A 15733-nucleotide genomic window follows, 5' to 3' on the forward strand; every position below is an offset into this window, starting at 1 on the left:
AGTACTATACCAGTGTCGACTACGGGAGGGAGAGTCAAGCAGAGGCCTGTCCCTTCCATTCCTAGCTTGGGCAGTGGCTAGCGAGTGGAAGGCCATCTGCTACAAGACACAAGTTCCCCGTCCTGGGCAGCAGTGGCATGGGAGAGAGTCGAGGACGGAGACTCGAGTTAACTTCGCGGAAGGAGGAAACGGTAAACCACTTCCCCATTTTTACCGAGAAAACTCCATGGATACACTACTAGAGCGATTGCAGATGGAGGTGGGGCGTTCTGGGAGAGATGTGTCAGTGGCGTTGCTATGGGTCGGTGACACAGGATGGTATAAGACAAAAGAAGAAGCTGCTGAACCCTTTCTTCCGCCTGTGGGTCAGGTCATCTTTCAACTGTTCAGTTTAATCTCAGCAGTGTGGCACGGGGCTTTGAGAAACCGACCAGAGAAGTACAAATCAAAGCATCGTCTGTCTCCTTTCAGATAAATTTCATTTATTCAAAGGCAAAACCAAAAGCCATATATCAGCTGAGCAGTGTCTGCACCCCCCCTAGCCATTAATGTCCTGTAAATCATAATAATAATTAATAATAATTATGGTATTTGTTAAGCACTTCCTATGTGCCAAGCACTGTTCTAAGTGCTGGGGTTAATACAAGGTAATCAGATCGTCCCACGAGAGACTCACCGTCTCAATCCCCATTTTACAGATGAGGTAACTGAGGCACACAGAAGTTAAGTGACTTGCCCAAGTTCACACAGCAAACAGGTGGCGGAAACAGGATTAGAACCCAAGACCTCTGACTCCCAAGCCCGTGCTCTTGCCACTATCCAAGGCTCCTGCTGCAGCCTAAGGGAGCCGGGAAGGGAAATGGAAAGGTGAAGTTCAATTATCCGGCTGCAGGCAGTTTGGGGAATTTTGGATTTGTCCCTCGGCAACCGATGGACAGCAGGGGAATGGCTAGGCTGGCATCCGGGTTAGCCGAAATGGGAATTGCAAAATGAAACCAAAACCAAACCACATCAGGTTTAACATATATACCGCTTCTACAGCAGTTAGTGCAAGTCAAGGGAAACATCAGCGTCACACATAGAGACGTCAGCCTCCGTTTCTGGGCCGCGGCTGTCATAAAGCCGGGAGAAGCAGCGCGGCCTGGTGGATGGAGCACGGACCTGGAGTCGGAAGAACACGGGTTCTAATCCCCACTCTGCCACTTGTTGGCTGTGTGACCTTGGGCGAGTCACCTGACTTCTCTGTACCTCGGTTCCCTCATCTGAAAAACGGGGATTGAGACTGCGAGTCCCGTGTGGGACAGGGACTGCGTCCAACCTGATTTGCTTGTTCCCACCTCGGCTCTTAGAACAGTGTAAGCACTTAACAAATACCATAAATAAAACATGCAAAGGAGAGGAGAGCCACTGAGGAAGGGGAGGAGGTGGTTAGGGGGAGGGAAAGGAGCTGTGCAGGGCTAAGTTAGCACTGCCACTTGAAAGGGGCAGAGGAAGGGAAGTGTTAGATGAGGTCTTGTTGTAGCATCTGGAGAAATATCGTCATCCCACCACCTATGTACACTTTACAACCTCCCATCAACTCCACCCCTCCTCAACAGGTCACGTGCCACCTGAGCAAGTACCAGGGAACTTTTTTGATCGGGAGGAACCTAAGGCGCCCCTGCTTCTGACTCCCAACTGCCTCTGGGGCTCTCAAGTGGCAGAATGTATTTCCAAGATGTGAGAAAAAGAGGAAAGGAACATACACGATGAAGCAAGCAGTCAGCAGCCCCGGTTATTTTTAAAATAAACAGCTCGGAACCAAGAACCAAAAGCTAAGTAGGTGATTGAGCCGAAATTCTGCTTCTCCAGAAAATTGACTTGTGAAGTGATTTCACCTTGCAGGGTAAGTCGAGGCAAGTCTCTTCCTGTGGATGGGCTTCTCGAATCCGGATTGACGCTGGGATCAGCGGGCCAGGCCCCAGGGGAGTCAGGAGACCTCGATTCTGTTCCTGACCCTTCTGGTGACCTGCCGCTGACCGCTGACCTTCTGGATGCTTCTCTGGGCCTTTGAGCTTTCCCTTGTGATAGTAGGGTAAGAATTAAACTTGCCACTGGTTATCTCGCCAGGGGAAATATTAGGGCGAGCAATACCCTGTTTGCACTATTTATAAGAAAAATAATGTGTCAACTGTGTAAATCATTATGAATCTAGATTTGAAAATGGCACCTTGCCCACTTTCCTAGAGCAGGCGAAGATTTACCCTGGACCAAGTGGAAAAACACGCTGACACCACCTTCCAAACAGAGGCGAGCTGGTGAGAAAACATTCACAGGTTGGCAAGTTGTGGTCTTTATTTGCCAGGCTGTCATCGAATGATAGAGAATAGAAATAGCAGTCACTGGGTATCATCTAGCCAAGCTGTGATAATAATAGTAACGATATTTGTTAAGCACTTACTATGTGCCTAGCACTGTACTAAGTGCTGGGGTAGATACAAGATAATCAGATAGGGCACCTCCCCTGTAGCCTAAGAAGGAGGGAGAAAAGATATCCCCATTTTACAGATAAGAAAACAGAGGCACAAAGCAGTTAAGCGATCTGTCCAAGGTCACACAGCAGGCAACTGGCAGAGCCAGGATGATAACCCAGGTCCTTTGACTCTCAGATCCCTGCTCTTTCCACTAAGCCGCCCTGCTTCTCTAGTAAAGAGTCATTTCTCTTCCTATAGGATATTTGTTAGCATTTGGGCCCTTCTAATTTTAAATATACCAAGGGATGGGACAGGAAATTCCAGTTTACCCTCCTTGAATGACTTGAATAAGAAATTGAGGACCTAAAAAATAAAGGGGGGTTTGGGGGTTAGCTGCTCCAAAGATGTAATGCACTTCCAAATTAAAAATCATTCCAACAGCTCCCCTTATGTATACAGTTTTTATGGTATTTTTCAAGTGCTTACTCTGTGTCGGGCACTCTACGAAGCGCTGATTTAGAATGAGGATTCAATCCATCCGATGTATTTATTGAGCGTATACTGTTGGCAGAGCATTGTACTAAGCACTTGGAAGAGTATAATACAGCAGGTAACGGCTAACGATCAGGTTGTAAACTGACAGGGGTTGATTCGCATCTATTTACATTTTTTATTGACATACACCATTCCTTTATTCACTTATTTATTCTTTATACTCTTGCCGTCGCTGGTTGTATCAGTGTTTTTCCTCCTGCTCCCATTCCTTGTAAACAACTTATGACTCCCTGCCTGCCCCCATCAGTTTGTAAGCCCCCGGAGGGCAGGGAGAATGCGCTCTTTAACTTTGTTTAGTTTTTTTACATCTGAGAAATGGGCCCACACCTTTCACCAGGGGATGCCATCTTCCTTGCCCGGGTCCCCCCGGAGGTCTCAGGGTGAGCCCGTTCAGCGTCCGGCAAATAGACGGCAGGACCCTGCCAGAGGCTGTCCATCCGGAAACAAGCGTTAGGGTAGAAGCCGCCCACATCTCTGGGAGAACAGTCATGGTTAACTGCAATCAGTCGGCATTCACAGAACAGAACGAGCCAGCCCAGAGCTGCCAAATGTAATCAAACCTCATTAATGTGAATGGGGCCTCCTGGGCTGTCTTCAAACAGTTTCATTCACGGGCAAGCCACTGAAACTAATCAAATCCACATTCAAGTTGACGCTGAGATTCTTCTGCCTATCTGGAATGCGAACATCATCATCATCATCATCATTCTATCAACTGGCAGGCGTATGCAAAAAAAACCTCCACGGGATCTGTCTTTAAAAAAAAAAAAAGTGCCAGATGAAAAAAAACAAAACAAAGAGGAAGCAAGTGTTAGCCACTCCTACTTGTGTAGAGTTTGGGAACCTAATTTGGCTTTGCTTTTTCCTCTTCCCTTACATCAGATGCTATTTCTGGAGCAGAGGGCGTAGTCTCCATATTGTAGTTATTGTTCTTGCGAGAGGGTGGCTGTGCCTGCTTCCTGAAACCTAAGGGAGGCCCCCTTGTAAGGAAGCGGGAAGGGAAATTTGGTGGGGGTGAGTTGAGGGGGATTTTGGAAACTCTTTCTTATGGTGCTCTGACTCCAGAATGCACTTGTTCTTCCTACTAGTTGCCTTGCGACTAACGATGCTAGGTGTGTTGCGGATCAGGGAACGTGTCTATCAGCTCTGTTGTATTGCACTCTCCCAAGCGCTTAGTACAGAGCTTTGCACACTGAATGCACTCAATAAATACCACTGATTGATTAATTGGATGGTGGATGGGCAAGGGAGTGTAGGTGGCTCCGTGCAAACCGTCCCCACTACTGCAAAAACAATTCAAGGGCACTTCCTGCTAGCTGGAGGACATGGAAGCAGTGCGGCCTGGTGGAAAAAGCATGGATCTGGGCGTCAGAGGAAATGGGTTCTGATCCCGGTTCCGCCACTTGTCTGCCGTGTGACCTTGGGCTAGTCGCTTTATTTCTCTGTGCCTCAGTTACCACAACTGTAAAATGGGGATTAAGACTGTGAGCCCCGTGTGGACCGTATCCAATCCGATTATCTCGAATCTATGCCAGCACTTAGTACAGTGCCTGGTACATAGTAAGCACTTAGATACCAATCATTCCATTGATATATCCTTTGCCCCCTTAATCACTGGTGTCTGAGCAATGCTCATCCGCGGTGGCAAAGGGCCCGAAAAAATGTTTTACTGTATTTGCATGGGCACAGATTGCAAGGGATTCTTAGCATGACACATCCTAGTGGATACAACCTCACAGTTGGTAGTGCCATCTTTGAACTGAAGGGTGACTCTCGATGGGTGACTCTGAACTCAGCTGATCTTGGGAAGGTGACTTGGTGGAGCTTGTTTCTCTTCATCCGCTCTGGTCCATTTCTCTTCCTGCTTTGTTTTTCAGGCAGCTGATCCCTCTGGAACCTAACAAGTCTCCTTTGGGAGCTTCAGTCTCATATTAAACCGAGCCACTCTTTGCCCATGGATATAAGGCAGGATCAGGCTTTTCCTTGATGGGAGATCAAGGTCATGCTTGCTGAGCTTTTTTATCTTTTGCAAGGGCTCCTCTGGCTCTTTGTCAGATCCCGCGGGGTGAGAATGTGCTGTATGTGGCTGATTTGCTTCGAGTGCTTTAACTGACTGGTTATATTCCAGTGGGGAATGTATCTTTCCTCCATTCTTGCCAGTAGCCAGGGCCTTGCATGCTTCAGGGATGAACAGAGGGTTGCTTTCCCTTGACTAACCTGGCCTGAAGGTCGCTTTGACGTCGGAAAACTCAGGGCCCCAAACTGTGACCTTGTCCAAGTCACTTAACTTCTCTCTGCTTCAGTTTTCTCACCTGTAAAATGGGGATTCTATACCTTTTCTTCCTTCTTTAGCTTTTGAGCTCCATGTGGGCCAGGGACTGTGTCCAACCATGAGTATTTTGTAGTTACCCCAGCACTTGCAACAGTGGTTAGCCCATAGTAAGGACTTAATAAATACTATTATTATTATTATTGTCATTATCCACCCCTCCCCAAACCCAGGGCTAGCTTGCAGAATCAGCCTGGAGTTGGAGTAATAACAGTTTCCATCTTGCAATGGAAAGGAGATTCTAAAAACTTCTCCCCATACCACCGAGATCCGGCTACAGCCTCGTTACCTTTCCATCATTTCTGGCACCCGATCTGACTCCTGTGCTGGATGCCCCAGGTAGAAATAGACAAAGAAAGCAGAGCTCCATCTTTAGGTGTAGACGAAAGAGGTCAGAACCAGGGTAAAATGTGGGATTCATAACTTGTCATCAGGGGCAGCTGGTATGGGAGAAGCAAGGGGCTAGGCAGAATAATTTCACTGAGGCTCTCTCTCTCTTTCACACACACATTCACAAACACACACCTTGGCAGACATACAACCACTTCTATGCATGAACACAAACATACACTTACTCATATATCCAGCTGGATAAATACCTGTAGCTCAACTGCCCGGCCCAAAGTAGGAAGCTACAAAGAAATACATCCTGTTTCACCATCAGACAAACGGGGAACACCAGTCCACTATTTGCAACGGAAATGAGCTCTCCCAGGGAAAATCAAGCTTAACTTGTTAATAAAGGAAACCTTTCCTTGAACCGAAACACCGTTAATCAAACAATTCAAGGGGGATGGATTGTTGTGTTTTGAATGTAGAAAGAGGTGTCAACCGTATAAATCAGCATGACTCCCTGGATCCTAAACCCCAGGCATTTAAGATACAGAACTCCATGCTGGCTTGTTACTGTCTCATTTACTTGCAAAGGTCACACCTGACAGAGGGCTCAACTTCAGTGTAATTTAATCAAGTCAATTAATACTGTTTAATAAATAGGCCAAAATGTTATCTTGGAGTGAGTTTTGTGGCTCGGCAGCCTTCTGCGAAAATTAAAGATTATCCCTTGACTCACAAAGGCAAATTTTGTGGGGTTTGTTCTGACACAAAGCAATGACATAAAAACAGTGATAAATAGAAAAAGTCCAGAGATTCTCCCACATACAGAGGGAAATTTGAAACTGAAACAAAACCAAAATCACTTTTAAAGTTAAAAAGAAAAACATTGGCTTCAATTTCTTCTCGACTATCCAGTACTCAGCATCTTTGGATACTTTACAATGACTCCAAACTGTAGACAAAAAACACCTGAAGGAACCAGTCATCTGTAAAACTGAGTTTATAAGAAGTCATTACATTTACAAAATGATAATTAAAAAAAACAGCAAGAGCACCCACAGCGTTGGATGCCACTTTGGATTGGTTTTTGCTCTGTTCTTCTCTGGTTTGGCGGTAGCCTCCCCCGCCGCCCCCACCCCGCCCCTCCATCACCCCAGGTGGGTCGACGTGGGTCGGATGAGTCTGCTCCTCACGGCCCACTTTGTGCCAGGGTGACAGTAAGTTCCGGCGTGCCGTCTCTCCAGTCGACTTCTGAAAGTAAAATGGGGGACAAAGACGGACAAAATGTCCCCAGACGTGGGGTGGGACAGGTGGGAAGAGAGCAGGAGGAGGATGGGCTTCCCCCCCCCCGATTGGATCAGCATTGATTTGGTCCACGCTGACTAAGGGCTTTGGGAAAATGAGAGGGTGGGCCACGCCCTGGATCCCCTTGCTTTCTCTGAGAAAGTAAGCCTTGGAGCATCAGGGAAGAGAGCCCCCTTTGTTCCCTTATTTGTAACTGGAGTCCCAGGCCCATCTTACCTCTCCCAGCATCTCCCCCGGATAGCCTCTCCCACAGGTAACCCTAATAGTTATTTTTAAAAAAGAGGGGAATGGAGGAGAGAAGGGAAGAGAAGAGAGAAGAATCGAAAGACTTATTGCCAGCAATGCCTTCTTTATTTTCAGGGACTCCTTGTAGACATCAGGTTCAGGACAGAGATTTCTCAGCTGAAAAGTGCTGCAGAGAAAGTTTTACAGCCAACTCTCTACCTGTAGTAAGCCAAAAGCAGTGGAGAAGTGAAATCCACAGAGAGTCCTTGACTTCATTTAGGTGTCCCCCGCCTCCAGACTTGTTACCCAAGCCGCTCCCAAGAGGTAATGCTGACTGATATAACTCCTCTCCTTCTATTTTCCCATTCACCACGGTACTCCTGAGCAGTGGAATGTCCAGAAGGCAGGGTGCCAATGGGGAAGAGGGAGTAGGGGGGGGCGAAAGGCCCGGAAAATCAGCCCGTGGGTGACCAAGGACTGACACTGTCTCTGGCTGTCACAGGATTTGAATGAGGAGCTAGCCACCCTCTTCTGGGGGTTTGGTCAGTGATTCCAGAGATGTCTTAAACGGCAGGGATGAGAGGGAGAATCAGGGAGACCCAGAACAACTCTTTGGCGGGTCACTAAAGGAAGATCGTTTGGCAGCTTTGAAGAGTGTTTCCGTGGTTTACCAGTAGAGCAGGAGAGGGCCCTAGATAGGGAGCAGTGGCCGGAGAAAGAGCATATTAAGCCAGTACCAGTTTCTCCCTCAGGAGTTGCCCAGAACAGCAGACGCCTCACTGAACTCACGCTTCCAGTCTCGCCAGCTATCTCTGAATGCCAGGGTCCCTTTTATAGGTGGAGAAACTGAGGCATTAGAAGTGTGAGGTGACTTGCCAATGATTTTCCAGTGAGGTGGGGAAGAGCTGGGAGTCAAATCCAGGACCCATTTCAAAGGGCTACTCCTCAGTCCACAGAAGCAATCTTGCACCCACAGAGGTTTCCTTCTGAAGAGCTGGCTCCGAGGACCACGTGACTTTTCCGGTTTTCCTTCCCGAAAGCGGAAGGGATCACTCTCATCTTATCCCTTAGAGGGAGTCTCCGGCCCTTGGCTTTGTTCTCCAGTGCCCAGCCAGGGAGCTGAAGGGAACATTTCCACCAGGTGCCCAAGCTGTCCAAGCTCCTGCCCGGCTCCTGGCCACCTCTTACAGCTCCCACCAATCTTTGGGCCAACCAGCTTTCCAGCCTCCACCCTGTAGGCACATGGACGTGCATGTGGTCTGACTCGGGTGGCTCTATTTGGTGGAACCTAGCTAGGAAATATCTCCCTATTGGAAGGGGATTCTCTCTTTGAAGTGAGGAGATGAGATGCTGTACAAGAGGAGGGCCACAAAGTGCTTTCCTTGCCATCGTCAGAGGGGCCAGGGGGCTGGCTTGGGTGGGAAAGACAACGCCAGGGGCTAATTGCTGGCTTCTGACATGGAGGCCATGTGGTTGAGTCCAGCCAGCCCAGTTAGTCCAGCCAAGCCCGCGCTCCACGGGTCAGGGAGGGGGAAGTACGGCCGGGCGGCCATGTTCTCCGCCAGGGCGAAGGCAAAGAGGCCCCCCGCGTTCCTCTCGGCCTCCAGGTGGGCCCTCCCAAAGAGCTTCATCTGGGTCTCCTCAAACTGCCGCTCGAGCTCCTGCAGGCTGAGGGCACTCTTGGGCCCTCCCAGAAAGTGCTTATGGTGACTGGGGCCTGGCAGGCACATGGCTGCCCCGCCAAGATGGCCGCCCATCTCCCCTAGGGTCGGGGGCATCATGAAGGCCTTCTCCTCCGGCTGGCCGTTCTGGGCGAAGAGGAGGCTGGCGGCCCTCCAGGCGGCGGGCTTCCGGCCCCTCCGAGGTCGGGATATCCGGCAGCTCTGGCGCTTGATGTGACGGTGGAGGTGGTCGGAGCGGGTGAAGCTCTTGTAGCAGAACTCGCACTGGTAGGGCCGCACGCCGGTGTGGATGCGCATGTGGTTCTTCAGGTCGTAGTTGTGCACAAACTTGGCGTTGCAGTGGATGCACAGGTAGGGCCGCTCCCCGGTGTGCTTGCGCATGTGGATCTTCAGCTTGTCCTGCCTGAACGACAGAGACGCAAGAGCCGTTAGCACCGCCGCTGCCGGCCGCTTCCGCAACGCCGGAGCCCGTTGACTGAATTCCTCCCCGGGGCCCAGGGCTTTCCAGGACAAACAACACAAAGTCCCTGCCCTCAAGGGGTTTATGGGTCTCTCCCATAGCCCCAGATGCAAACACTCAATTCTTCCTTGAATATGCTACCCAAAGCCCAGTCATCCTGGGGCGGGGGTGATGGAAAATCAGGACCTTGCGCTAATTTTCCAATCCATCAGTGTTCAAGCCTTCACTGAACCTCCTTGGGGTAGCTGGCCCCATCCCGGGCACTGGAGATTTATGGTAAGTGAGCTGTGGGTTAGGGAAGGTGTACGTTTATTGTTATAGTGTACTCTCCCAAGCGTTTAGTACAGTGCTCTGAACAGAGTAGGTGCTTGATAAATATGATATAATGAATGAATGAACGGTAAAGATAAATAGAGCATGGCGGAAGGCTGCTTGGCTCCGTATCTCCCATCTGATGCCGGTTTAGTGCCCTGAATGAGGGGGCAGTTGCCTCTCACTTCTTGAGGGCACCAAGTTCCACCAATTAAAGAACCGGGAAGTTGGCTTGATGTGAAGGAGAGAGGAAATCCTAGTCCATCCCTTCCTCTACCTCTGGATACCATGGATAGAAAGATGAAGGCTGAATGGGGACACCATCGAGTCTACTAATTCCTGAAGGGTAGACACGGGAAACAAGGATTTCCTGCTCACTAAAGCTCTCAGTACAGGGATGGGACGGGTAGCCTTTGAAGCTTGAAAGAGTTAAGTTAAAATAAACAAGAGGAGGCTGGCTGATAAGTGGTCAGGGCGGTAAGCATTTGGAATTCGTTATCACAGGAAACTGCAGGATGAAAATATCCATCAGTGCTATTTATTGAGCACTTACTGTGCACAGATCACTGTACTAAGCACTTGGGAGAATACAACAGATTTGGTAGACGTGTTCCCTGTCCACAAAGACATCAGAGTCTAGAGGAGGAGCAAAATACCAGCAAGTTCAAGATGCCTTTTGGGTAAAATGGTTGGATAAGAGGTCCATGATGGGTTCCAAGTTCTTGTGAACTCATATACCACCTCCTCAGCTCTCATGAGGGCAGGGATCATGTTTCTTTACTGTACTGTGCACTCCCAAGTAGTTAGTACAGTGCTCTCTGCACACAGTAAATGCTCAATAAACACCTTGGGCTAATCGATTGCTTATATATTTAGGTTTCAAGTTTTTCCCCCATTTCAATTTCAGCTCACTGTGGTTAGGGAATGTGTCACTTCTTTATTCCGTATTTCTGAAGGGCCCAGTATCGTACCCGGCACCAAGTGCACTGTTAGAGACAGTGGGTATAACTTTGATTCAGCCCAGTAATTTCTTTTATGGTACTTGATAAGCACTTACTGTGTGCCAGGCACCCGTACTTAGCTCTGGGTTATAATCGGTTAATCGGTTTGGACACAGCCCCTGCCCCACATGGGGCTCACAGTCTTATAACTGAGGTTCAGAGAAGTGAAGTGACTTCCCCAAGGTCACACAGCAGACAAGTGGCAGAGCTGGGATTAGAATCCAGGTCCTTTTGATTGCCAGGCCCGTGCTCTACCCACTAGACAGATGGCAGTAATGGCACTTCTCTGACAGCAATATGCACAGCGAGCCATTCAGAGTCACTGAAAAGCGTTCTCCCTCCCCTTAAACCTTTGAGGTGAGTCAACGTGATTGTCATCATGGTGGCCTCTTATATGTGGAAGCTTAGAGCTGAATCAGTGGCTTGAGAGGAATCACATCCCGTGACCTCTAGGTATCTCTGTCTATTGGCTGATGCCCTTATTCCAATCTGGCCCAGGTTCTGGTTTCGGTTGGAGGCTCCCCAGTCCTGTGAGCATGATTCTCCCTGGTGCTCTTTTTGTTCTTGGATCAAAACACTGATCCTAACCCAGCCCCCGGGGCCTGTTAAGATCTGCTCATCTTGAGAATTAATCCAAGTTCCTCTAGGAGCCTGGCACTCCTAAACCCACTCTCAGCCACTGGGGTTTCTGTCCTAAGCCCCAGGCTCTGTTCTTTGTTAAGGTACGATTTCATTTACAAGAAAATGCCGGAGGTTTGAGGAGTGCTCCTTAATGGCAGTAACGCTTTGCAAGGTACTGGTATTTTAAGAGCAATGGGTTTTTTGAATTTCCTTTTTTGGAAATCAGGATATCCTATGGAGCTCCTCAACTTCTCACCCAAACTCCGTCCCGTCTCCAAATCTCCCATCACTGTAGACAGCATCACGAGTCTCCCTATCTCAGCAGCCCATAACCGTGGCACTGTCCTCAACTCATTCATTTAACAGTATTTATTGAGTGCTTACTATGTGCAGAGCACTGTACTAAGCGATTGGAATGGACAAATCGGTAACAGAGACAGTCCCTGCCTTTGACGGGTTACAGTCTAATCGGGGGAGACGGACAGACAGGAACAACCGCAGTAAATAGAATCAAGGAAGAAGAACATCTCGTTAAAACAATAGTGAATAAATAGAATCAAGGCGATGTACATCTCATTAACAAAATAAATAGGGTAATGAAGATATATACAGTCGAGCGGACGAGTACAGTGCTGAGGGGATGGGAGAGGGGGAGGAGCAGAGGGAAAGGGGGGAGAAGAGGGTTTAGCTGCGGAGAGGTGGGGGTGGGGGGTAGAGGGAGCAGAGGGAAAAAGGGAAAAGGGGAGCTCAGTCTGGGAAGGCCTCTTGGAGGAGGTGAGCTTTAAGTAGGGTTTCTCTCCCAGCCAACCCATATATGTAATCTGTCACTAAATCCTCTTAGTTCTTTCTTCAGTCAGTTAATCACATTTAGTGAGTTCTTACTGTGCGCAGAACACTGTACTAAGGGAGAATACAATACAGCAGAGTTGGTAGACACGTTCCCTGACCACAGTGAGCCTCCAATTTAGAACAAACTTACAGTCCTTCCCAACAATTCTAGAATCCACCCCTTCCTCTCCATCCAAACTGGTACCCCACTGGTCCAAGCACTTATCATATTCCACCTCTACCCCTACATCAACCTCCTCACTGAGCTCCCTGTCTCGTCTCTCCCCATTCCAGTTCATACTCGTTCTACTGCCCAGATAATTTTTCTAAAAAAAGTTATATACACACCTCCCCCCTCCTCAAAAACCACCCACTGTTGCCCATTCCTTTCCGCATCAAACAGAGACGCCTTTCCCTCGGCCTTAACGTACTTAATCGCCTCTCCCCTCCTACCTGGCTTTGCAATCACCTATCACACAAACTCTGTTTTTCTGACATCACTTTACTCTCAGTACCTCCATCTCTCCTGTCTCTTCACCTACAGAGGGCCTGGAAAAACCTCCCACTTTTTATTTGACAAGCCACCACTCTCTTCAACTTTGAAGCCATATCGTAGCAATATATCCTCCAAGAGCCCTTCCCTGACTAGCCTCTCCTTTCCTCACTATTCGCCCTCCCCTCTGTGTTGCCTAAGCACTTATATCTGTACCTCTTAAGCACTTTGATACTCACCTTACCTACAGCGTCACAGCGTTTATGCACATATCCTTTATACCCAGCCACTTCCCCTACCTGTAATTTGTCTCTCCCTCTACGGTGTTGGCTCCTTGAAGGCAGGGATCATATCTTCTAACTCTATTGTATCCTACTCTCCCAAGCGCTTAATGCAGCACTTTGCACACAGTAAGCGCTCAATATGTACCACTGATGGAAAGAGCACGGGTCTAAGAGTCAGGGGCCTCAGGTGCTTGTGCCAGCTCTGCCGCTGGTCTGCTGTGTGACCTTGGGATAACACTTAACCTCTCTGAGACTCAGTTTCACCGTCTGTAAAATGGGGACACAATTTCTACTTAGCCTACGAATCCTGTGTGGAATAAGGATCGCGCCTGATCTAATTCTCTTGTTTCTATCCCAGGGTTTAGCATAATGCTTGACGAAACTAATAAGCACTAAATATCATCATTATTAAAGTTTACCAAACAGTGGTTCTCTTTGTTTAAGGGCCCCAGGACCACCTCTAGACATCATCTTGCACTGCTTGCTAAGCAGCATGGCCTAGTGGATAGAGCAAGGGCCTGGGTGTCAGAAGGACCTGGGTCCTAAACCCTGCTCTAGCACTTGTCTGCCGTGTGACCTTGGGCAAATCACTTCTCTGCGCCTCAGTTCCCTCAACTGTAAAATGGGGATTGAGACTGTGAGCCCCATGTGGGACAGGCACCGTGTTCAACCCGATTTGCTTCGATCCATCCTCGTGCTTAGTACAGTGCCTTGCGCATAGTAAGCACTGAACAAATATCACAATTATTATTATTACATTCAATCTATCACCAAATCCTGTCATTTAATTGCTAAATATTTCCCAGATCTGTCCCCTCCTTCCAAGTCCAATAGCCACCACCCTCTTATGAGCTATTCTCATCTCTTGTCTAGGCCTAGACTAGTTTAGACTGCACTCCACTGCCCAAATCCTCTTTCTAAAATGTCACTGGGCACACGTCACTCTTCAAAAACCTCCTATGGCACCCCTTTTTCCCCCGCATCAAGTTAGCCAGTCTTGACCGTTGCCTTCAAGGCTCTCTATCAGCTCTCTCTCCCTCTTCACCTTTCCCTTCACCCAGTCCCTCCAAGACCACACTCTCCACTCCCCCTCCCTCTCGGAGTCTCAATCTTAACTTGCCTTGCCTCCGGGCTCGCGCCCCTGCCTTTCCTCCTTCTTGAAGCTCCTTCCTGCCTCAAATCCACCAGGACACAGGTCGATCCATCTTCAAAGTCATCCTAAGATCCCATCTCCTTCACTAAGCTTCCCCCAGATCATTTCTACACCCCTAGGCCACTGCATCCCCCAAGGCACCCTTGGCATTTTGTACTTAGAAATTCACTTCTGATTCAGTTACTTGCCTTTCTGTATTCTGGCTATTACCGGGTGTATCTGTGTTTCTTCCTCCTGTGTCTGACTGCCCAATATTTTACTGCCATTGTACTCTCCCAGACATCTGGTTCCATGCTCCGCACACAGTAAGACCTCAGTAAACACTACTGATTCATTAGATTTCCTAGAAGAATGTGGCTCACAGAACATGTGGTGGCTCTACCCATGTTTGTCAAAGACTCTTCCCCGCCTCAGCCTTCCCCATCTCTTTCAACAGCTCCCCTGCCACTAAGCTAAGAAAACACAACTACCGGTCAACAGCAGACCCGTTCAGCAATTTCCGTCAGATGCAGACACTTACCAAAACAAAAAAAACAATGGGAATAGAAAGAAAAGGCAGGGTATATGCAATTTCTTTGAGGTTCGCTGCCTAACGTTCTTTAAGCCCGACTCCTGATTTCATTTTAGCCAGCGCTTATTTCTTTCAGATCCTGGGAACATGGGTGGGTACTTTCTTGGCTGCCTTCAAGGTTTCACTAATTTAAGCCGCTTAAAAAGCCACAGTCTCATCTTTGTTAAAAAAAACAACAACCCACATATCAAGAGCTCTGAATAATAATTAATTAATTATGGTATTTATTAATCACTGAATAAATAGGCACTAAACCCTGGGATAGATTCAGGGTGACTACATGAGCTCACGGTCTTAAAGGGAAAGAGAACAGGCATTTTATCCCCATTTTAAAGATGGGGAAACTAAAACTCAGCACATTTAAGTAACTCACCTGAGAAGTGGCAGAGCTCCTGACTCTCAGTTCTGTGTCCCCCGACCGGCCAATAGCATCCTGCTCTTGTTTCCTAACACAGAATCTGGGAAGGGCTTCAATAAATTGTCATCAGATCACTCCACCTTCAGGCACAATGCTCCTTAATAATGGCAGACGTGCTGCAAGACGCAAATTCAGCACTTAGAACAGTGCTTGGCACACAAAGCACTTAACAAATACCATAATTATTATATTGAGAAGCAGTGTGTCCTAGTGCAAAGAGCACGGGCCTGAAAGTCAGAGGATCTGGGTTCTAATCCCGGCTCTGCCCACTGCTAGCTGTGTCAACTTGGGCAGGTCACTTAACTTCTCTGTGCCTCAGTTGCCTCATCCGTAAAACAGGGATTAAATCATCCTCTCTCCAAATGGGGATTCAATGCCCGTTCGCCCTCCTGCTTCGACTGTTAGCCCCATGTGGATCAGAGACTGTGTCCAACCTGATAAACTTGTATCTACCCAGTGCTTAGAACAGTGCTTGACACATAGTAAGCGCTTAACAAATACCGTAAAAAGGAAGCTAATGATCTAAATGCCTGTCATCCATACCAACCGGTCCTCCTAGCTGAGGCTAGCTCACAAATCTAAAATGCAAGCTCGGAGAATTTAACAACGATGGGCGAAATAGACAAACCTCATTCCTTTAATTCCCTAAACTTTTGATCCCCTCAGCTGTGCCTGTGTGCAGGGAATTAGTGGCTTTCTCCTCAAGT

At 48.2% G+C, this 15733-nt stretch overlaps 1 protein-coding gene across 3 annotated transcripts in view; it reads right to left on the reverse strand.

Moving 5' to 3' along the window:
* Window positions 1-7310: 7310 nt before the first annotated feature.
* The window catches only part of ZBTB7C (zinc finger and BTB domain containing 7C), a 312607-nt gene continuing 304184 nt past the window's right edge, over window positions 7311-15733 (reverse strand). For all 3 annotated transcript variants that reach the window (XM_029061807.2, XM_029061803.2, XM_029061808.2), the window contains one exon: window positions 7311-9288. In XM_029061807.2, coding sequence (XP_028917640.1) covers window positions 8643-9288 — 646 coding nt within the window. In that variant the 3' untranslated portion in view covers window positions 7311-8642. The remainder of the gene's footprint in view (window positions 9289-15733) is intronic.

The sequence above is a fragment of the Ornithorhynchus anatinus genome, chromosome 3 (genome assembly GCF_004115215.2).
Source record: "Ornithorhynchus anatinus isolate Pmale09 chromosome 3, mOrnAna1.pri.v4, whole genome shotgun sequence".
Taxonomy (NCBI): Eukaryota; Metazoa; Chordata; class Mammalia; order Monotremata; family Ornithorhynchidae; genus Ornithorhynchus; species Ornithorhynchus anatinus.